Source organism: Panthera onca, chromosome B1 (genome assembly GCF_046562875.1).
Source record: "Panthera onca isolate mPanOnc1 chromosome B1, mPanOnc1 haplotype 2, whole genome shotgun sequence".
NCBI lineage: Eukaryota > Metazoa > Chordata > Mammalia > Carnivora > Felidae > Panthera > Panthera onca.
In genome coordinates, this window is record NC_138342.1 from 79148969 (window position 1) to 79173855 (window position 24887).

A 24887-nucleotide genomic window follows, 5' to 3' on the forward strand; every position below is an offset into this window, starting at 1 on the left:
CTTTTCAAAATTAAGGTCACTTGGTTTGGCATTAGCAGCTTATTCCTTGAAATCCATTTAATTAAGTAGCTTCTGCTGTTTATCCTAAAATGCAGATAAATGGCTTTCAGCACACTGTTTATAGTTTAATAGTTCCTGAAGTGAGTCAACATTATCTGCTAGCGTCTACATGTCATAACTAATGATCTGTCTGCTTAGACTTTCTTGCTAGTGAGGAGACACTGAACTCAACAAAGGCAAGAGCTTGGCAGAGCTGGGAGGTGGGGGGATTGTTTGGGATGGTGCCTATTGGATAACCCTATTGGTGCTTATTGGTATGAAATTGGAAGAGAACTATGTTACCTTGACCACAATTTTAGCATGCATGAAAGCTGTCACAAAGTGCTGTGTTCTAAAGACTGGGGTGAAAATATTTCAGAAGTATCTGTTAGAGGGATTTGTTTTATTCTAGATCATCTATCTAATTAATAATTAGCACAAGTTGAATCCTATTCTGGTCAGGCTGTTTGACATGATAGAGAATGGGAGTCATCAGCAAATTTTCATATTACTACCAAGTAGCTACTGTGGTTTTAATGATTAAAGCAAATATTTTTTTGTCTGCCAAGAAAGATGGAAAGAAAATAAATAACTTTAATTATTAAGTAATCATTTATCATAAATGCAGCCTATTCATTCTGGAAGAACATCACGCTCTTTCCTTAGGGAAAAGAACAAAACAAAACAAAGAACTTCTATGAGACTTTGCTCCTAGTGAGGATCAACAGGCCTGCTGGCCATACTAGTTCAAGTTGATAAATTTTACCAATCTCTAATTCATTAAACAATAATAATTCTTGCTAGAACTTCCATACTGACTTATTTTCTGGGTTTTTAGTTAGAGAATAGGGCATTGCATAGGTAAACATTGAGAATGGTTCCGTAATAGCTGAAATACCAACTCTTACATTTTGGCGAAATATTTTGTTTGATCTCATATGTTCTTTGTGAATGTGGACAACTTTCTAACTAAACTAAGAGAGGGCCACTGTCCTTTGCTTCCATACTAGTATCACTAGTCTCTGGGAGCACTTTGGTAGTTTAAATAGAACATGAGTAAGTATATATTTCTTACCTCCTTAGTCTGATTCTGAACTTTAAGATCATATACCCAATTTATCAAAATATTTCAGAGCAAAAACATATAACACACATAGGTATGTCTCCCTTGTTGTTGATGTAATTTATAATACAGAAACATCTGAAGAAAGAGTTTATGAGAGGTAATTATATTTCATCTAGCATCTGTGTATTCAGATTTTTTTGTTCTTTTTTTTTGGTTGTGTATCATAAGATCTCATACTGATAACTATTTTAAAGAGGAGGAAGGAAACGTTGTGGGCTTAGAATATAATATGTGGGTACATACATTATTAGCATAAATGAGGAGATACAAATTGGATAAAGAAGTGCAAAGGAAGAAAATTTAAAGGTAAGATCAGTAAGCGTTTTCAAAGTCTGGGCCACTGAGTCTACTAGGCTTTATACAATTAAAAAATAAAAATAATAAAATTGCTTTTGGAGAATGTTTTGAAAACTTAAGCCATTTGTTTATCAAAAGAGGGACAGCTTGAGCAGTATCAGGCCAGAATGTTCCAATGTGTGCCATACTCAGATTTAAGATAACACAATCATTGTAATAACATAGCCTCAGTTCAGATCTTTTTTCAGTGTTTCTGCCCAAAAGTCAACAAGATTGTCCTTTGGCAACCTTATTCCTATAAATCAAAGCAAAGGGGATGGTGGTTCAAAATCTCAGCATTATTTTAATGGCCAATTAAGTGTAATTTCAGAAAAAAAAAATTTCCACCTTAAAATATCATCTGTATGTTGCTAGTCATGTACATACCCAGGACCCAATTGAACCATCTTATTTTATTTTGGATGCACAAACTGGATTATGGGAATAGTTTAGGAGAAGGTTAATAGAACATGTTGTGGCATACCTCCTAAATTTTGGTCCTCCTTCAGCTGGCCTCAGAGTGTTACTTGGAACTCTAAATGCACTATTATCTCTAACACACACTCTGAATATAAGTTCTATGACTTGTCAAATTATGATTAGAGGGAATGTTTTTATGGACACATGAATTTTTTTTTTTACTCTGCTGTTCCTAATATATATCATAGAGAGTTTGAAATTTTTTTTTTTTTGTAAACTGCTTGGCTTAGCAGGTAGTAAGTATTTAATCAATGAAAAAAATAAAATATTAAACATTTTCTTTAATGCATATATTTAAATTTCATTTACATTTTAAAATTGGTATATTTTCTTCATCTCTTCTCGTGTATATAAATGAATTTTTTGTTTTTATTTTTTAACCATCTGCTATTAGGAAAGGGTATCTGTTTTTTGGATAAGTTTTTTAGATTATTTATTTAAAATGGCACAGATAGTAGCCTGGGGGCCAGATGGTTTTGTGTTTATATAAAGTGTAAAAGGAAATGGAGTGTGAGCGTTGGTGTGAGTGAATGGTCAGCAGCCCTTTTATGACTAAAGCACCAGAACAACAACAGAAAGTAACTTCCATTCCACTGTTCGCTACTAGATTTTATGGCTCCTGAGCATAGCGGCCATGTTTTTCTTCATCTCGGTGAAATCAAAGTGCCTTGCAGACAATACATGTCTCTTAAATCAATTTGGACTTACTAGTAATTTCATGCTGGTTAAAATAAATATTTTATGCTCATTTAGCCATAGACGATGAATAAGCCAGTTGTGTCTCAAATGCAGATTTTATATCAAAAATTTTAATAAGCCAAATGTTATGGTGGGTTTAATAAAAAGAAAAACTTAAGGGCATGCATTTGGATTTCAGTTTTCCCAACATTTTGAAAGGTTCCAAATTATAAGAGGAATTTGACTTCTAGGATTGGTAAACCTCTTTAAAGAAAGACTTAAAAATGTTTACATAGCTGATGAATCTGTGAAGCTGTGCTTATTTTAAAATAAATTTAAGGGTTGCACATTTAGGTGCCATTCTGAGTGTCAGAAGGGTAGTATCAAAAATAGATTTCTAGATATTTAAATGTCCTATATTTTTCTGCCTTGCTTATAATCAGAGGCAGCTTTTAACCATCTGGAAATGATATATAATACACTGTGGTCAGTGGCTTTTTTTTCTTTTCTTTTTATTTATTTTTTTGATTCTAAGGTTTCCTTTCTCTTTTACCTTTCCACTGTCATATGCCATGTATCCTGAACATAGCTCAATGCCTGACTGGAATAATCTGTCTTGCCAGCTTATAATCAAAGGGAGGACTGAAAAAACAGCTGAGCTGTATTAGGCAGCCACAGTCTGGACTGCATTTCTTAACTGCTGAATAACACATCACAGGTGCAGGATTAGTGCTGCCTACGGTGCTGGTCTTTTTAGTGGAAACCCCTAGCAATTCTGTGCCTCCTCCTCATGTCTCATCCCAGGGAACCTGGCAACGATCTATCAAGCGTACAGAAATCAAAAGTGAGTAGTGGGAGAAGCTTTATATCTTGCAGAGCCTGTTTTTGCCCTCCAAAAAGTGTTAGCAAGACCAGTTAAGCCAATGCCGGCACACACAAAAAAATTAAAAAAATGATAGGACTTATTCTTTCTTGGCATAGACGGTGGAATAGAGCAGTTCAAGGGGTTCAGAAATTTTATGCACAAAAATCACATGTCAAGAAAATGCGGTTTGGCTTAGCCGTCCCAGCAGTGTATATAATTTAGGATACTTTTAAACTCCTAAAATTTTTACAACTATTTTGTGCAGTATATGTGTTGCAGTGGGGGTGTGTGTTTATCCTTCCACACTTTCCAACACTGTCATGGTTAAAATCCAGTGTTGTGGCTGTGTTAACACCTTGTGGTGTAATTTAGTTGTTCGTAGTTGTGACATCGTGAATTCTTCTGTTTGCTCCGACATGTAACTCTAAATTCATAGATTATAAAGGTCAAGGTTGCTTTCTTCCAAGTTGGGTTTTTAGAAAATGCAAAACTGTGTTAAAAGTATGATTTAAATATTGGAACAAATGAATGTTTCGAAACTGTGGTTACTAAATCACTTCCTTTTGATCAAGTAGGTTATGAATTATTTTAGTGAGGTAAATACGCACTCAGAAATGAGGGCAAGTATGTTTTAGTATTCGTGTCAGTTTTGGTATCTAAGAAAGCCTTTTTATGCAGCATAACACATATATGTGAACAAAGTCATGTAAATAGCACTGTAGATTTTGAACAATTGTTTCCTTACAGTTTTTGTCTGAAAACTATGATGGCTTTATAGTACTCAGATTTTGTCTTAATACATTCTGTTGTTGGTTACCATTATTCCATATTGTTTCACCAGGGAGAAACCTTTAAAGTTATTGGTGATGATAGTAGTTGATAATAGTGAATTTTAAGTTAAGATTAAAAAAAAATGTGTATGTATAGTCTCTATGTTTCATGCCTCAAATATTTAAACATTTGAAATAGCAATATATTTGTATTTTTAGGTCAATATGAACCTTAATTAATGTATCCTTAGCAGTTACCCAATTAGAGGTTATAGAAATGATTAGAAACAAAGAGATCCTAAATGCTTTCCAGGTTTTTTCCTTTGGGGAAAAAGAATAGCATGAACATGGTGCTTTGGTTTCTGATCTGTCTGCCTTTAAAACTTTAAAACTTACTCTGTCACTTGTCTCCTTTATAGGAGTCTGTTCAGAGTAGTTTTATACATCAAGCAGTCTTGGCCTTGATGAGGCTGCAGAATAAGTGTTGGTGGGATGGCAAGTTGAACATCTACTTTGATAAGCTTCAGCATTTGCTGTAGCAGAGCACGGAGAGGAGTCACTGAATAAAACTGTAACGCCTGGTGTGGAAATCTGCCAAGTCCACGTTGATTCTTTGACATTGTTGTCACGGGGGCTGTGGTTCGGTTTCTTTTCCAACAATCTGGTTTTGAACAGAGATAAAATACAGAGATGCTTTTAATTTTTACCTCATCCCATCAGCAGTGATTATGCTATTTTACGGATATAGATTGACGTTTAATTTGTAAACACAGTGGTCACTTGCTTGTCAAGTTCGTTATTTCTTATATTGATACTTTTATTAAGATACCTATCACCATGTTGTATTTTTGACTGTTTTCAAAGATTTTTAATTTATGTGAACATTTGGTTGAGTGTCTCTAAGTTCAAAAACATACTAAAAACTGAGGGAAAGGTTAACTGTTGTTCAAAAAGTATACATGTGACGTCCAAAGAGGTGTATTCTGTTACATCAATTATTGTGTTTACTCAGGCTCATAACTCTGCATTAGTTACCTACAAAACACATAAATATAAATATGTATGTTGTCTGTTCACATTTATGTAATATTTAATCTTTTCGTGATTTGCTCAAATCATAATCTAGCATCCCATAAAATAAAATACTTATGTGATTGACGCTTTCACTTTTTATCCAGATGTTTTGGGATTTCTTGGTAGGGCTTTTATGATGTAAAATGTTGAAAACATGATTATCCTACAGAACCTGAGTGATGTGGTAATGTGGATGTGTGAGTATGGTGAAAACAGAAACAATTGCCAGTAAATGGAAACATGTAGAAATATTTTGTGATAAAAGCCCTAGTTCCTGTAGAGAACCAGCACATCGCTAACGTTTTTAAACTAATATGTTTTCTTAACCTACTCAGCAGTGTCAACAATAAACCACTGAAACGAAAACCTGTCAGTATCCCTGGTTTTTGTGCTTATGTTTTCTGTAAGAGATATTGGTTCATTACTGCCACCCATAGTAATCTTCCCTCCTATGCACTCCTTCCTAGGACTTACTTATATTTGACAATTATATGTGGCATTATGACATCTATTTGATTGTTTTCATATACTGTTTTATGGTTTTCCATATGTAGTTGATTTGTCTCACCATGTTCCACATGTAGTCGATTTGTCTCAGCAGCAAGATTGTCATTTTGTTGGGGGCTTTTCAAGGGTTCTGGGCCATTGTGTTACGATGGAATGGATTTAATGATTATTTGCTAAATAATTAATGCACAACAGGAAAAAGGAAAATAAATAATATAGTAGTTAGCTTTGCACAAATTCTCAATGTTTCTTGAACCCAAAACTCTGTATTTTAAAGACTTTTTGCTCACAAGGATGAGTCTAGAAAGAAAGGGAAACTAAAAGTAAGTAAGATGAAGCAAAAGAGAGGAGAATTGAAGAGAAAGGGAAATGCAGGATGAGATAAAGAAGACGGGGAGAGAAGAAAAAGAAAGAAAAATAGAAAATAAAAATGTAGGAGATGAAGGAGTGGGGAAAAGGAACAAAAGAATTGAGGTAGAGAAAGAAGAAGGTGAAGAATGAACATAAAAATTGAAAAATAAGCTTACGCAGCACAGCAAATGACAGTGATGTACTATTATTCGCTCTTTCTACTTGCAAGGAACTATGGCAGGTCTTTCCTGGGAATATCTCATCGAGTCTTTATGGCAAACCAGTGAGTGCCGCTGCTCCTCCATGAAGGCGAAGTGACTAGCAAAGGGCAGAGAGCGAGGGAATAGTGGATCTGGGTTTGAACTGTTTTGACTGTTTCATCCTCTGTCTTGGTCAAGGCTGGGCCCGCTGCCTGCTGACCATACCTGATACCGATTTTTCATCTGACATTGCATCCCCCTCTATAGTATTCTCAGGAACTCACCACGGAATCTTACCTTGTCCCTCTCTCCTCTGACTTCTGAGACTCTTGAAGGAGAAAGGCTTCCATGTGCAGATAACATTACAGCTAATAAGAGAAAGTCTACTCTTCCCTTAAAATATATGATTTTGCTTTGGTATCTTTGAATCAGAACTGTATTTGTATTTGATTACTTTTAAGAGTTTAGGCACATATCCCTTTTGTTGATGACTGGGTTTCGTTTTGTTCCTATATATTTTTCCTAAGTCCTTGTTGCAGACAACATAGAAAATTTATTTGAAAATGGCTTCGTACAATAAAAGAGGGTTTGGCAATGAATATTGAGGTCGGGCCTTTGAACTGAATTAGCTTATTAGACAGTAAATTAAGTCACTGAACTGAGTTAAAGGATTCAAGGTTTGAATGAAGACAATAAAAATTAATAAAAATTAGTTATCTATTTAAACCTATTATTTGAGATCACTAAAGTTATTTTAAATTTTTTTTTCAACGTTTATTTATTTTTGAGACAGAGAGAGACAGAGCATGAACAGGGGAGGGGCAGAGAGAGGGAGACACAGAATCTGAAACAGGCTCCAGGCTCTGAGCGGTCAGCACAGAGCCCGATGCGGGGCTCGAACTCACGGGCAGTGAGATCATGACCTGAGCCGAAGTCGGACACTTAACCGACCGAGCCACCCAGGCGCCCCGAATTTTAAAGATTAATATTATTTGTAAGCTCTGATTCAAATTTTATCCCTGCTTATCGTAAGCTTTTGTTTTTAACCAATGTATTTTTGTTTGAGAAAGGGAATGGACATTAGTTCACATTATTTATTATCATAACAACATGAAAGGAATAGAATAGGTCATTCCCAAAGCAATACTGGCCAGTTCAATGCTTTCAAATGTTTCTTCACTAATCTTTTCACCCAAGATACTTGAAGTGTAAACTTGTTTGATAGGAATTTCAGTTTCTCTTCTTGCTCCTGCCTGCCCTCTGGTGAAGATGGGGTATAACAGTGAAGACACTTAAAATTTTGTTAATTTTTGAGATAATGCAGAAAGCTAAAAAAGAAAAAGAAATGAAGAAAGAAGAACAAATTACTAGTAGATTCTGTGGCACAAAATAATCAGATGTCATCTGACAGTGAATTTGGAAGAATCTAATCCAATTCTCAGTGCCTTGTGTTTTGCAACTTAAGTGTCCTTAATTATCTATGTTGTTCATAAAGATTGTTCTATGGTTTCATGTGACAGTGGATTCTGCTATTCTCTTCACTATGACGTATGAAACCATCTTTTATATCACAAACTTAAAACGGTTTTATTTATGATAATTTTGAAGTGATAAGAATGTTACTAAGAAAAAAAATTTAATATAAAATATACTTCAAAATATAATGGATGACTATGGAAGTTAAAATTTATCTCTTGGAAAGTTGTTCTATTGTACATTCATTTTTTACATTTACTTTTATTTTTCTGTGTTTTTTGAGTTTTTGTGAAAATCTTGTTTCATTTTTCTATAAAAATCATGTGGAAGAGTACACAATAATATAAAATAATATAGAAATATTTTTAAATAATTGATTTGTTAAGCATATACATCAAAAATGAGTTATTTTATGGTGTTTATACCAAGCTACAAACTAATTGTCCACTGATTCCAAATAAGTACCTCAAAGAAACTCTTTATAACACTGCCTTATTTCCTAACTTATACAAGAAGAGATACCACAGAAAACTTGTATATAGCTATATATAAATCTATAAAGTAGCTGAAAACATATATAACTGTAATATGTTATATACCTATTATATATGTATATATATATATACACATATGTATCAAGATACTCAAGAAAAATAACTTCCTATTTAAACTTTGTAATTCAATGGAAATCACATTATTATATGATGATCATTAGGTTACTTCATGAAGTTTGATTGATTTGCAAGGAATTAATTTGCAAGGAATAAATCTCTCTTAGGTATGAAAATCGTAAGGATTATAAATATAATTTAGTTGTAATTCATTAAGAACACACACACAAACATGTCTTGAACTGATCTTGTGGTTCATTTGCTCTCTAAAGATCTCGTGGTCCTCTGAAAAAATGAGAACTAATTTTAGATTGGTTTTTACAGCCCTACTTTTTATTACCATCATAATTTGGATAGTTAACTACCTCAGTAACTGTAATGTAACCAGCTGTGTCAAGCAGACAACATCTGAAGTGTCTGGATTCATACTGTTAGGGCAAAGATTGGTATTAGAGAGACAGACACAGAGGAGAGGGGAGGGGAGGAGGGAGGAAGGAAAGTGAAAAATGGAATGAGCTTCTAAAGAGTAATTTATTCAGTGAGGTATTTACTTCTAAGAAATTTCTAGAAGTCAGGCTTTTCCATTTGCCCCCCTACTCCTACATTTTCCTGTCAGGTTTATTTATAATTCTGTTACTAACTATGAAAGCCATAATTGACTGGAAATCTACTGAGAAGAAATCATCACTTTTGTTGAAATTTTATTCAACTTAAGTAGAAGTCATTCACTATTTAGCTTTCCTTAGTAGAAAAAAATTTTTAATGGTTTCACCTGTTGATTTAGAAAATATGATGTACTAAATTGTACTTAATGTTTCTTTAATGATCATCTTTCAGTTGTTTTCATTGATTATCTTTTATATAAAATTTAACACATAATCAAGTAAAATGAGGGCCTAATTAATAAAGATCTTACATTATTTGAATTAGCTGACTAAATCAAACACTGTTGTCTCTTAAAGTCTGCCTTTCTCCTTTTTCAAGTGGAGAGATACTAAAAATATAATAAATGTAATAAAATATGTAAAATAAAATTTGACAGTTGTCTTAATCAGACATCTAATATTTGGGATAAATCTCCATTATTGCTATTCCTTTGTTCATCTAAATGCTCACATTTATCATATATATATATGTGTGTGTGTGTGTGTGTGTGTGTGTGTGTACACACACACACACACACACATATATCTTTGTCTTTTCTTCTAATTCTTATTTTAGCATTATTATTATCTGGCTAAGTTCATGGTTTTATAAAATCATTATTCTTTATATACATATAATTGTGCTTTTTATGCCTTAGTTGCTGCTTCAGATGTTTGAAAATGTCTGGCTTATGTTTGTGAGGCTGGTTTGATTTTGAGCAAATTTAGAATTGCTTTATATGAAAGTGATTTTTTAAATAATTTTTTTTCATAATGATAACAGTAGATAAAACAGTCCAGTTTATTACTATCCCTTTTTCTCAAATGGGAACTTGCTATTAAGAAGATCTTAATCAGTAAATAAAAACCTCCCAACATACAAAAGTCCAAGACTAGATGACTTCATTAGTGAATTCTGTCAGACAATTAAAGAAGAATTATTATCAATTCTTCTCAAATTCTTCCAAAAAAACAGAAGAGGAGGGAACACTTTCAAACTAATTTTATGAGGCAGGCAGTACCCTGATACTAAAACCAGACAAGTACACCACAAGAAAAGAAAATTATGAACCAATATCCCCGATGAACACAGATGCAAAAATCCTCAACAAAATACTTACAAACTGAATACAACAATACATTAAAAGGATAATTCACCGTGATTGAGTGGAATTTATTTCAGGGATACAAAGATGGCTCAACGTCCACAAGTTAATCAGTGTGGTACACCACATTAACAAAAGGAGGAATAAAGATCATATGATCAACTCAAAAGATGCAGGAAAAGCACTTGACAAAAATCAACATCCATTTGTTGATTGCATCAACAAATGCATCAATAAAAAACCTCTTGGTAAAGAAGGTATAGAGAGAACTTACCTCAAATAATAAGGACCATATACAAGAAGCCCATAGCTAAAATTATATTCAGTAATTGAAAAGCTGATAGTTTTTCTTCTAAGATCAGGAATGAGACAAGGATGCCCACTCTCACCTCTTCTATTCAACATAGTATTGGAACTCCTAGCCAGAGTGGTTAGACAAGAAAAAGAAATAAAAGACATCCAAATTGGAAAGAAAGAAGTAAAGACGCCACAATTTGCAGATGATATTGTATGTAGAACACTCTAAGAGCTCAATTAAAAAACATTAGAACTAATAAATGAATTCCAGTAAAGTTGCAGGATATAAATTCAATATACAGAAATCTGGTGTATTTCTATACATTAGTAATGAAATACCAGAAAGAAAAATTAAGAAAACAATCTCATTTACAATTTCATCGAAAGGAGTAAAATAACTAGGAATAAATTTAACGGAAGAGGTGAAAGATCTATATACTAAAAACTGTAAGACATTGGATGGAAGAATTGAAGACACAAACAAATGGAAAGATATTTCATGTTCATGGATTGGAAGAATTGATATTGTAAAAATGTTCATGCTACCCAAATCAATTTACAGATTCGTTGCAATCCTCATCAAAATTCCAATGGCATGTTTCATAGAAATAGAACATACAATTCTAAAGTATTTATGGAACCATGAAAGACTCGAAATAGCCAAAGCAGTCTTGAGAAAGAAGAACAAAGCTGGAGGTATCATGCTCCCTGATTTCAAACTACAGTTGGTCCTTGCACAATGTGGGGCTTAGGGGTGCTGACCCTCTCCCCACCTACCCCCCCGATAGAGCAAAAAATTCATGTATAACTTTTTACTCCACCCAAACTAATAGCCTGCTGTTGATTAGAAGCCTTAGTGATAACATAAACAGTTGATTAACACGTATCTGTATTTTATATGTATTATATACTATATTATTATAATAAAGTAAGCTAGAGAAAAGTAAATATTATTAAAATCATAAATAAGAGAAAATACATTTATAATACTGTACTGTATTTATTGAAAAAATCTACATGTAAAATCTGCATAGTTCACACTAATGTTGTTCAAGGGCCAACTGTATATCACAAATTATAGTAATCAAAACAGTATGGTACTGGGCATAGAAACAGACACATAGATCAATAGAACAGAATAGAGAGCCTAGAAATAAACGCATGCATGCATACATGGTCAATTAACTTATGACAAAGGAACCAAGAATATACAATTGGGAAAGATGATTTCTTCAATTAATGCTGTTGGGGAAAATGGACAGCCACATGCAAAAGAATGAAAATGGACCATTGTCTTATATGCAAAAATTAACTCAAAATGGATTGAAACCTTTAACTTAAGACCTATAACCATAAAACCCCTAGAAGAAAACCTAGGCATAGGCTCCTTGACTTTAGTCTTGGCAATGATTTTTTGGATCTGACCCCAAAAGCAAAGGCAGCTAAAGCCAAAAATAAACAAGTGGGACTATATCAAACTGAAAAGCTCCTTCACACAAAAGGAAATCATTGACAAAATAAAAAAAGGAAACATATTGGGGCACCTGACTGTTGGCTCAGTCAGTTAAGCTTCAGACTCTTGATTTAGGTTCAGGTCATGATCTCATGGTTTGTGAATTCAAGCCCAGCATTGGGCTCTGTGCTGACAGTGCAGAGCCTGCTTAGGATTCTCCTCTCTGCCCACCCTCCCTCAGTGAATAAATGAACATTAAAAAAAGGCAACTTGCTGAGTGGGAGAAAATATTTGCAAATCATATATCTGATAAGGTGTTAATATTCAAAACATAATGAACTCATACAACTCAATAGTAAAAAACAAAAATCTGCCTTGAAAATGAGCAGAAGATCTGAATAGATGCTTTTCCAAAGAAGACATATAGGTGCCCAACAGGTACATGAAAAGATGTTCAACATTATTAGTCATCAGGGAAATGCAACTCGAAATGAGATTTAACCTCACACCTGTTAGACTGGTTGTTATGAAACAAACAGATAAATGCTGGCGAGGATGTGGGGGAAAGGGAACCCTTGTGCCTGTTGTTAGGAATGTAAATTGGTACAGCCACTATGGAAAACAGTATGGAGCCCCCTCAAAAAATGTAATAAAGAACTACCATATGACCCTGCAATTTCACTTCTGGATATTTACCCAAAGAAAATGAAAATACTTAACTTGGAAGATATCTGCACCCCCATGTTCATAGCAGCATTATTTACAATAGCCCAGATATGGAAACAACCTAAGTGTCCATCGATAGATGAATGGATAAAGAATATGTGGTAGATAAATACACACTGGAACATTATTCAGCCATAAAAAAAGGAAATCTTGCCATTTGTGGCAGCATGGATGGATTTTTATGGGTCCATTATATTGAGTGAGGCCATTATATTAAGTGCAATAAGACAGAGAAAGACAAATAACAGATGATCTCACTTATATGTAAAAGCTTATAAAACAATACAAAATACAGCCAGACTCACTGATAACAGAATGGTGGTTGCTAGAGGCAGGGGGTGGGGGTGGGCAAAAGGGGTGAAGGGAGTCGAAAGGCACAAACTTCCAGTTATAAAATAAATAAGTCCTGGGGATTTAATGTGCGGCATGGCAATGGTAGTTAATAATATTTGAAAATTGCTAAGAGAGGAGATCCTAAACATTTTCATCACAAGAAAAACAAACTAACAAATGTATGGTGACAGATGTTAATTCGACTTACTGTGATGATCTTTTTGCAATATATACAAATATCGAATCATTAGGTTGTACACCTGGAACTTATATAATGTTGAATGTCAATTTTACCTCAAGAAAAAGATCTTACGATTGTTCTTTTTAACAATGTTCTTAGATTTTAAAATGAGTCTAATCAGATTTGATCATTCTGCTGCTGCTGCTGCTTCTCTACCCCCTTGTCTCCTATTAACCTGCAAATTATCACTCAACTATTTTAATTTTATCTCACAATTGGAAATATTATTAATTGTGTGATAATGAATTTCATTTCACAGGGAGTTAAACACACATAGATTAATTGACTCCTACGTAGCACTTGCATACTTTGACATAAATTCCTCCCTTGATTTGATTATTTTGGCAAAAGTAAGTGAAGAACTCTCCACTTGTCTCATTTGCATTTAACTATTAATTTATTTAATAATGCTAATTAAAGAAATCATTTTATCATCTTACCATTTTTACTTGTTCGGGTTACATTGTATGAATGCAACCATATATGCTTATTCAGGATCTTATCTATTAACTCACTTTTAAAAAAATCCATTTGAGAGAGAGAGAGAGAGAGAGAGAGAGAGAGAATGCAGGAGGGCAGGAGGGGCAGAGAGAGAGGGTGAGAGAGAGATCCCAAACAGGCTCTGCACTGTCAGGGCAGAGCCCTATGCGGGGTTCAAACTCATGAACAGTGAGATCATGACCTGAGCCGAAATCAAGAGTTTGCTGCTTAACCAACTGAGCCACCCAGGCACCCCTGTTAACTCACTTTATAGAAATGGTAACTTTATTGTGAACTAGCAATACTTCTTTTCTCCTTTTTTTTTTTGTTCTTGTGAAATGTGTTTCTGGTAAGATGGCATATATTCTGACTGCATGTTAGTGTTAAATATTTTAGAAAGATTATGCAGCACTATTTCATTTTCACAATTTTTATAGAAAGTATGTTTCTTAACTGATTTGTCCAGTGTTTGAGAGCCAGGATTTGACTATGAAACTTGCTTGGAGCTAGTGATTCAGGTATCCTTCCATATTCATAACTGAAGTAGTTAACTTAGGATGTTCTACAAAATACCTCAAAATGGATTGTTGATAGCTTGCAATAGAGAATGAGGCACACATGTGTATACAAACACATAAAATACGGTCAACCGTAGTGGATTTAGTGTTACTACCAAGCCAATGTTCATAGGTCCAGTGGTATAGCCATTAATGAAATTTTTCTAGGGATATTTCTTGTTAGTGGATTTTTTTTTTTGGTTTTGATTTTTTGGTTTTTCCTTGTTCACTGATTTCTTTATTCCACATCAGGAGAGAAGACTAATTACTTCCCTATTTTGAACTGAGAAGCAAATTGCAAATGCTTTTAAATAGCTCCAACTACTGGGGCGCCTGGGTGGTTCAGTCGGTTAAGTGTCTGACTCATATGAGATACGTTATTTCAAAACCTGCTGTTTTTTTCTTTTAACATAAAGAGACTGCCTTCTTTTTTCTTGAAGCATCCTCCCAACTTCTCCTGTTTAGTAGGGACTACACCTATTCCTTTTTACATTTTTTTCTTTTGGTATTTTTCTCATATCTCTAAATAAATCATTGTACTACTACCTCTTGATTATTCAACTTTAGGCATTACCTTTGACTTTCCACTTTGGAAGGTTTACCACTCTCTCCCCCATTACATACATATTTCCATCCCCTATGCTATATATATATATATATATATATATATATATATATATATATATGTTAAATGTTAGTTGTTTCTTTATATTCCTGTGTTTCCATCACAAATTCATTTCCAAATTCTCAGTTTAAATTTAAAATACCTGAGTTACTCTGTTAATTTTAACTTTTTGGATCTCTGTCTCCCAGAATTTTTTGACCCAAGTTTAGTCAGACCTGGTTGTTCCTTCTGTCCAGTCATAGATCTTTTCTTTTACTCTCCACCTTTACCTTTATTTTGAGAGTATGCTTCTCTGTTCTCTTGGGTGGGATCGTCTCCTATAGCAGAAATTCTTTTTTTTTCTGTTTTCTTGTTTCACACTTTAATTTGGGCAGAGCATCTCCTCCAATAGCTTCTTGAGAAAGGTGGATGAGAGGTGGAATCTTTGAGACTTTGAAAAATCTTCCGATGCCATTTTCCTTTACTCATATTTGATTTATAATTTTCCCAGGTATTGATTTCTGGATTTGAAACACTTTTCCCTCAGAATTTTGAAGACATCACCCTATTTTTTACCCTAGTTTCCAGTTTTGCTGTAGAAAGTTCAATGCCACACTTATTTTTCATCGCTTTTATTTTCACCTTTTGTATATATACAATATGTGATATACAAACCCTCCCTTTGTCTCTGGCGTTATAAAATTTTATGATAACATACCTTGGTGTAGGTCTATATGTATGCTCTATGGTTCCTTTCAAACTAGAAAATCATGATTTTCAGTTAATGGGAACTGTACCTGACTTATTTATTTGATGATTTCCTCCCCTCTATTTTCTCAAGCCTCTCTTTCTAGATATATTCAGGTTTTGAATCTCCTGGATCGATGCTTTAATTTAGGGAGCTCTTCCATCTCTGTATTTTGCCTTGTATTGCGGGAAATTTCCTGATCTTTATCTCAGCTCACCGACTGAGATTTTTATTTAGGCAATCATATTTTTAGAGTTCCTTGTTTGTTACTTCCTTTTTGTAGCAACACATTCTTGTTTCACTGATGCAATGTATTTTTTTTATAAAGATGACAGTATTAATTATAGGTTTTTAAAGTTTTTTTCTTCCACTGTATGTTTCTTCCAAGTGGCTTTCTTCTGTGTGTGTGTTTTCAATTTTTGATGTTTGAGGTTTTCTTCATATATCTGGTGACCCTGAATTAGTGGCATATGCATATGAGAATGGATCACTATAAATGCTGGCTGCCAACTCTGTTCGTTGGGTAGATTTTGTCACCAGTGGGCCTCACCATAAGACAATATTGCAGGGCCGTTTTGCTGAGAAACTTCTAATATCCCTGTCTTTAGGTATTTTCTTGTTTTTGACCTGGCCAAATTCCTGAGTAAAGAAGAGATAAGTCAGGCTGCATCATGTTCTGGAAGCCATGTAGAGGGAAAGGACGGGAGGAGTCCATAGCCAGTGTAAACGTTCACTGAATGTTTGCAGTAAAGTGGCACCCCTCCCCTCCCCTGTGCTTAGTTTTCTACAGTCCCTCACCTTTAAAATTTTTTTTTTGTTTTTAAATTTTCTAGTTTTTTAATTTACATCCAAGTTAGTTAAATTAGTGCAATAATGATTTCAAGAGTAGAATCCAGTGAGTGATTCATCCTCTATGTATAACACCCAGTGCTCATCCCAACAAGTGTTCTCCTTAATGCTCTTTGCCCATTTAGCCCATCCCCCCACCCACAACCCCTCCAGCAACCCTGTTTGTTCTCTGTATTTAAGAGTCTCTTATGTTTTGTTCCCTTCCCTGTTTTTTATTATTTTTGCTTCCCTTCCCCTATGTTCATCTCTTTTGTATCTTAAATTCCACATGAGTGAAGTCATATATTTGTCTTTCTCTGACTAATTTTGCTTAGCATATACCCTCTAGTTCCATCCACATTCAAATGGCAAGATTTCATTCTTTTTGATTGCTGAGTAACACTCCGTCATATATATATATATATATATATATATATATATATATATATATATATATATGAAACACTCCATCATATATACATATATATATACACATATATGTATACATATATGTGTGTGTGTGTATATATATATATATATATATATATATATATATATAGTGAACATATGGGCTCTTTCCATACTTACAGTTCCTCACCTTGATGATAAAACACAAAAATAAGGCATTTCGGTGATATGCATAATAGATTTACTCTTCCAGTCTTTGTTGGGGATGTGGGGGTAGGATGGGTGGAGATGTTGTTACCAGCCTTTGGGAATTAGAGAGGGTAACTGAACTCTACTTCTTTCTTTCTTTCTTTTTAAATTTTTATTTATTTTTGAGAGAGAGAGAGAGAGAGAGAGAGAGAGAGAGAGAAAGACACAGTGTAAGAGCAGGGAAGGGACAGAGAGAGAGGGATACACAGAATCTGAAACAGGCTCCAGGCTCTGAGCTGTCAGCAGGGAGCCTGATGCGGGACTCGAACTCATGGACTGTGAGATCATGACCTGAGCCAAAGTCGGACGCTTAACCAACTGAGCCACCCACGTGCCCCAGCTGAACTCTCTCTCTAAAAGCAACTGGTGGTACCACTCATGAACCTTTTTGAGCTTAAGTGGTAAAATTGTTTTGCTTCTTGGTTTTTCTCCACCTTAGGCTTAGGAATCAGCATTTTTAGCTTTGTCAGATCAGTTACTGCTTTCCTTCTGCTTACCAGTCTTGTACTGGTCTCTTTTATATTGTAGGCTCAATTTTTTAGCCTTTTTTCTTGTTATTCTAGTGGGATGTCATAATTAAAATACTCTGTGTGGGGCTCCTGGGTGGCTCAGTTGGTTAAGCATCCGACTTCAGCTCAGGTCATGATCTCCTGGTCCGTGAGTTCAAGGCCCGCGTCGGGGTCTGTGCTGACAGCTCAGAGCCTGGAGCCTGTTTCAGATTCTGTGTCTCCCTCTCTCTCTGACCCAACCCCCGTGCATTCTCTGTCTCTCTCTGTCTCAAATATAAATAAATGTTCAATTTTTTTTAAGTAAAATACTCTGTGTAATCTGCCCTTTCCAACAAAAGATAACATTTTAATATTTTTCTTGCCGATAAATATACTCCACATCAACATTTTAGTGACTCTCTTTTTAGAGATCTATCTTGTCCCCTGTTGTAAATATGGGCTGTTATAAGCAATATTGCAAAGAACCTCCTTCTAGCTAAAATTCATATGTCTTTAAATAAATTTAAAATGTGAGGAAATTCTGAATCCTTTCTTGAAATGTTTCTTACTAAATGACATCTTATTGCCAGTAGTATGAAGATGTCTCCTTTTCTAATGAAGACCATTCAGTGTAAAGATTCCCTTTAGCCACTTTTGCCACCAAATGGGAAATCCTGCCTATGTTTAGTTCACCCTGTATTCTCAGTCTGTGCCTGGATCAGGAAAGGCACCTGATACATGCTTGCTAATTAGACATATGCATAATAAATTAATTTTTTTTTTCAACGTTTATTTATTTTTGGGACAGAGAGAGACAGAGCATGAACGGGGGAGGGACAGAGAGAGAGGGAGACACAGAATCAGAAACAGGCTCCAGGCTCTGAGCCATCAGCCCAGAGCCTGACGCGGGGCTCGAACTCACGGACCGTGAGATCGTGACCTGGCTGAAGTCGGACGCTTAACCGACTGCGCCACCCAGGCGCCCCCGTAATAAATTAATTTTAATTATTTTGTTTTATAACTTCAAGGAGAAGAGGTCTGGTATGAAGGCAGCAGGGTGTAATAAGTTTTAAATATCTTATGTTCATCACTTTGAGTTACTTTGCGGTTGCTCAGGTCATAAAGTAGGAAGATTGAGAGCCAGGTTTAAAAAGAAGGAAGCCAGCGTGGCAGGGTGATATATAGGCTTATCTGCACCCAGTGCACCTGGATTGCAAGCAGTGCTGAGGCATTTATGCAGGCGAACTTGTAACAAAGGACTTTAAATATAAGATACTAACATACAATATGTTTGATTTTAGTATTTAAAGATAAGCGTCCTATTGTATAGAGAAAGTATACATCTCTTGCGATAAATTATATGGTTGGATTAAGTAAATATTATTTGCTTAATCTAGTCCCGGGTTTCTCAGAGTGGAGTCTGCACATGATCTGTCTCAGAATCACATGGGATCTTGAATATTCACTTCCCTTGGCTCACCTGAGACCTATGGAATGAGGATTTGGTATGTAACAAACTCCTCATATACACATGGCCATCTACGGGTCTTCTCTAGGCTAAAATATAAGAAACTGTTGGAGGGGCGCCTGGGTGGCGCAGTCGGTTAAGCGTCCGACTTCAGCCAGGTCACGATCTCGCGGTCCGTGAGTTCGAGCCCTGCGTCAGGCTCTGGGCTGATGGCTCGGAGCCTGGAGCCTGTTTCCGATTCTGTGTCTCCCTCTCTCTCTGCCCCTCCCCCGTTCATGCTCTGTCTCTCTCTGTCCCAAAAATAAATAAAAAACGTTGAAAAAAAAAATTAAAAAAAAAAAAAAAAAAAAAAGAAACTGTTGGAGAAAGTTAGGTGCACATTTTATATAAATTTGAAGAATCTAATGAATTTAGAATTAATGATTGGAGGAAATGCTGGTAAATTGATTTAACATACTTTATTGCTTTCCCCTTCAATTTTCACTAAGCATTCAGCTAATTATCTTACCATGCAAAAATTATCCCATCTTCTTTTAAAACTCTCATTTTCTGATGGAACCAGTGGCTAGAGGCATTAGTTTGTGGTTTAAGAAATTAACACTTGCATATGTATGCATGTGTATTATTGCTAAACAGAATAGCGATAGTATGCTATTGAGTATATTGCATCTTTGGCCTAGAATTTCAGTGTTTTAACCCAGCATCTTTTAGATAATTTGTTCTAATTTGATTTGTTTTAATTATAAGCAAGCTCAATTTGTGGTGAGAGAGATTTTAAATCAAACATTGCTCAGGTTGACCATTTATGCAGTGACGTAGCATGTATGAGAGCTCCTGCCACAATGGCTGAAATATCATAGGTATCAGTTAATGCATGCCTCCTTTTGGAGCTTCATTACTTTTCAAAAGTGGTGGTAAAGAGGAAAAATATGAAAACCATCTTAGTCATAGGTCACCCTGTATTAATGAACCGTCCTACTATTTAAAAAGTAAAAAAAAAATAGATCCTTCCAATAATATTAGCTAACAGTAATATGTTACTACGTGACATATACACTCTAAGCTGTTGACGTGAGGTAGGTGGTTGTAATAACCTCCACTTTAATGATAAGTGGAGCACAAGGAGATTATTTATAAAGTTATCCAAGGTCAACCAACTGGTAAATAGTAAAGCCTAATTTTGACCTCAGAAAATCTGTCTCTAGAGATCATGTCTACTATTATGTCTTCCATCAAAGATGTACAACCATCGCTACTCTAATAGGAAGACACTTTCCATGTAAAAGCTGATAGGGAAGAGGTATCATTTGATATATATTAGAGATAACTAAGTTTTCACCATCCTACCCAATTTTGAATGTTAAGTATTTCTAATAATTTCTTTAAAAAATACATGATATACCTAAAGTAAAGAGATGGGTAGGAAGGCAGTTTTAGGGACCAGACAATCTGGGTTTAAATGCTTACCTGATGATTTATTAGGTGTGTTCAGATCACGTAAAGTCTTAGTTTTCTCCTCTGCAGATGGGAATGATAATATTTACCCATACTGTTACCATACGGAGTAGAGATAATATATATGCTAGTGTCTCATTGAGCTCTTTGCACTCAAAGACGACTATTCTAATTTAATGTGTAGGATGCTATCTTGAAAGGGTTATGAGAATTTCTGTATTTTATATGAGACATATATAATTGTAATAATTATATGATTTCTAATGTCGAAATCATTAAAACATCTGTTTTAGGGGCGCCTGGGTGGCTCAGTCGGTTAAGCGTCCGACTTCGGCTCAGGTCACCATCTCGTGGTCCGTGGGTTCGAGCCCCACGTCGGGCTCTGGGCTGATGGCTCAGAGCCTGGAGCCTGCTTCTGATTCTGTGTCTCCCTCTCTCTCTGACCCTCCCCCGTTCATGCTCTGTCTCTCTCTGTCTCAAAAATAAATAAACTTAAAAAAAAAAATTAAAAAAAAAAACCAAAAAACATCTGTTTTATGTTTAAATCTGTAAGTATCATAAATAGTGAATATTTTGTTTAATCTCATTGTTCTTTGGATAGCAGACTTTGGTCTATCCCACAGATACTTAAACTCTTATTCTTTCTTCTTTTCAGCAAACTTACTTGATAACATGCTTTTGCGAAGTTCAGGAAAGTTAAATGTGGGCACCAAGAAAGAGGACGGTGAGAGTACAGCCCCCACCCCTCGTCCAAAGATCTTGCGTTGCAAATGTCACCACCATTGTCCAGAAGACTCAGTCAACAATATTTGCAGGTTGGTCATATAAATTATTTAAATGTAGTTTTAATGGAGAGTCATACTTTTTAAACTACAGAATTGTAGGCTGGTGTTTTCCAAGAACACATTTTGAGGAATAGTGCCTGACTCCATTAACTTACAGGGCAGTGCCTGTGTTTAGAAAAAAATATTAAATTGCATCTTGACCCGAAATGGTGTTCTGGGATTCTTCTCCCTTGCTGCAAACATCACATATGCACATAAACATAGAGCATAGATCCCAGGCTTGGGACAAGTGTCAAGCAGCAAAAGCCAATTGTTTGCCTTCAAAAGACCTTGTCCCCCAAATAAATTCAATAGCAGAGGGTGTCAACTGTCTGATGATTTTTCTTTAACCATTCATCATGTCAGTGGTGGTTGGTCTTATGGAAAGAACACCTGCGTCATTAGGAATATTCACGGACTCTGGGAAGCAGTATAGTGATAGAGCTTACATGAGTCTACCAGATGTCAGGAAAGACATTGTAAGAGTATTGGAGAACTAAACTCCTTAGTGGATAATCATGTTTGTAACAAAACCTTATTTGGAACTGGACTCTAGCTTTGTCTTTCTTACGCATCCTTATGCAGCCACATCCATTTTTCCAAACACCATAGCCTGCATTTACACCCCTCGTGAGGACAACAGTGGGTGGAGAGGCATAGCTAATGAGGCCAGTATGCCTAGGAAGATGTGTCAGAGTAACCAGACAAGTACTGATCTCAAGAGTTAAAATGCCAGAGAAGCAGAATATCCCTTGAGAAGGGTAATGGACCAAATGGGAAAATGGACTCCTAGGTTTGAAGTCCAGGCAGAATACCTAAGTAATCATTTGGGGCCTCATTACCCAGGAAAGAACATGAAGATGAGCTGGATGCTTTTTTTTTCTTCCTGAGGAAGAAAGTGTATCCTGAGATATGCAGCTCAAGAAGTATCTACTAACAGAATGACAGAGAGGAAAGTTTGGTATGCTCATAAATATATATCTCCTTTAATTATCAGAACAACTCAGCATGGTAGGGGATGCTTATTTCTTACCATTAGGTATAAAGAATTCAGGACCCAGGGAGGTCTGTTAACTTGGCTCTTACACGATAGAACAAACTTGGATTACCGAGTCTTGTGCCATGATAAAATGATTCCAGAGCTCAGACAGTATTTCCTGGGAAACACTACCTCTTTGTAGTAAGTGGAAAAAGTATCAGGAAAATGTCAGAGTTTTCTGAAGAAAAGAAAATTATTAGGAGAAAACATATTAGGGGGATACTTTACTATTTTGCCTGGGTCTGTAGTAATTAAGAGTAAATCTGTGTGTGTCATTGGAGATGTAGTTCTGGTGATTATATGGGCAGGCTTTCCACAGTTATTCCAACTTTAAATATTTTGTCCTATTTTCCTTATACATCAATGAAGTGTCCTAAGTTGATTTGGAAGAAAGTTCATTTGGAAGATTTCTTCCAGATTCTCTGTGTGGGAAGGAGCAACTTGGCATGTTCGAAGAAGACTGGTTTTCCTAAAGTGCAGGGAGCAGAAGGAGGTGTGGCAGTAGTTGAGTGTGGACCCGGGAGAGATTACCCATGGCCTGGTCGGCTCTATTAAGGATGTTCGTCTTATTCCTGGAAGCATTGGGAAGCCATTGAGGGGGATTTGTTTAAGCAGGTGTGGCAGTGGGTATTGATGTGGATTTAGGAAGGACAGTTCATGTGAGAGAGAATGATCTTGGACTAGGTTGATGCTGGTGCAAGAATGAGGTACATGTATTGGGGAAATATTTAGAAGGAAAGTTTTATGTTGATGAATTGGATCTAGGAAGGGGCCCAGAGAGGCTTCACCAGTCTGGATGTACATTTATATACACGGTGTAGGCTTTTAATGAAAGAGGACAGAGGGAAATAATCAAGTTCTAATCTGGACATGCTGAGTTTAAGGTTTTTGATAGCTACAAAATGGAGACATCAGAGAGTAGGCCATGGGATATGGATTTGGAGTGAAGATAGGGTTTGGGGAGAGTCTAGAGTGAGTGAGTAGAATGTGAGGCAGTTTTTGCTGTGAAATAAGTGAGCTCAGAATCATAGTAACTTACAACTAAAGACATTTGTCTTTTCATTCCGGGGTCTACAAATGGGCTGCAGCTGTGCTGGGACCTGCTGGATTAGGGTGGACTTGGCATTGGGCTGCTGCTTCACTTCCCGCCTGCTCTACATGTTTGTTCATCCTTCTTGGACCAGAAGCTAACCAGAGCATATTCTTTTTCACTTGACTGTGAGGGAGCAACCTCTTAAAACTTCTGCTTGTCCTCTAACATTCCATTTACCAAATCAAGTGACACAGTCAAGCTCAATGTCAGAGAGAAGCTATGGGTAGAGTGGAGCGTGAAGAAATGAGTACGGTAGTAAAACAATCCGATCGAACAGAGTAGGACTGAGCCTTGAGATGTTTAATGGTTGGGTCAAGGAGGCTCTCCCCACAAGATCCAGAATGAACATGAAACAGTGAGTATGGTGTCATTGAAGCCAAGTTTACCGAGGGAGGAAGTAAGGTCAGCCATGTTAGAAGCTGTCAGAGGTCAAGAGGGTAAGAACTAAAACATGGAGGTCAGATTTATTGACCTTGATAACTGCAGTTTAGAAATACTCATTCCAAAGTCCTGAATTCTTGACCAGCAGCCAACCCCTGAACTGGATCTCAGAGGAGCGAATATTCACTCTTGGGCAAAATGCACATCCTTTTTGCTAACAGGATGTTAACTCCAGTTGAGTCTCCTGTGAACTGAGATCAATCATGTGAATCACAGGGGCTGCTTTTATTCCTGAGTCCTAAGACCTAGAATAAATTCGGGCCTCCATTCCTCCATTCCCACTATCTATCTACTCTTTGACTTCCAAATCAGTACTTCTCACACTATCTCTGGTGAAAGATGCTCCCCACCCAACCCCATAAGTTGCACTGGTATTTCTCTAGAGTACAATAAAAATGAATTACTAGAAAAATAAATATAAAAATATTTGCACCTTGCATGCTCAATTTTTTCCTATTTTTCTGTTATTTAGATTCAAGAGAGCTAAATGTATTACTCTGCAAGTTTCCATTTCTGTATTAACCTCCTCACAGACCAGTAGCAAGCAGTTTGCTGACCTGGAAGGGAACATACTTGGGGTAATATTGCATTAAATCTTGCACTCCTAGGTAAAGGAGTTCTAAAGACAAGGATATGCTTTCTTGAGCTTAGATAAGGGCTTGTCAAAACTGTGTGGCCTGAGGTCTTGTAGGCAGTTCTTAGCCAATTTGGGTATCCTAGGGAGGTCTCCTGCTCATTACCACTCCCATATTCCTGGACAGAATAATCTAAAAAGTGGCCCAGATCAGAAGTATATCATACTTAAAAGAGATTTTGAAATCCCACATAATAATTCAGAAAATATGTGTTAAGTTTAGAGGGTTTTTAATCTCTCTGTGAGTAGCATCAATCA

General features: G+C 35.9%; 1 protein-coding gene across 7 annotated transcripts in view; it reads left to right on the forward strand.

Moving 5' to 3' along the window:
• BMPR1B (bone morphogenetic protein receptor type 1B) overlaps window positions 1-24887 on the forward strand; it is a 416974-nt gene that overhangs the window by 348161 nt on the left and 43926 nt on the right. For all 7 annotated transcript variants that reach the window (XM_060654629.3, XM_060654632.3, XM_060654630.3 and 4 more), the window contains one exon: window positions 21254-21413. In XM_060654629.3, the coding sequence (XP_060510612.2) occupies window positions 21271-21413 (143 nt within the window). In that variant the 5' untranslated portion in view covers window positions 21254-21270. The remainder of the gene's footprint in view (window positions 1-21253; window positions 21414-24887) is intronic.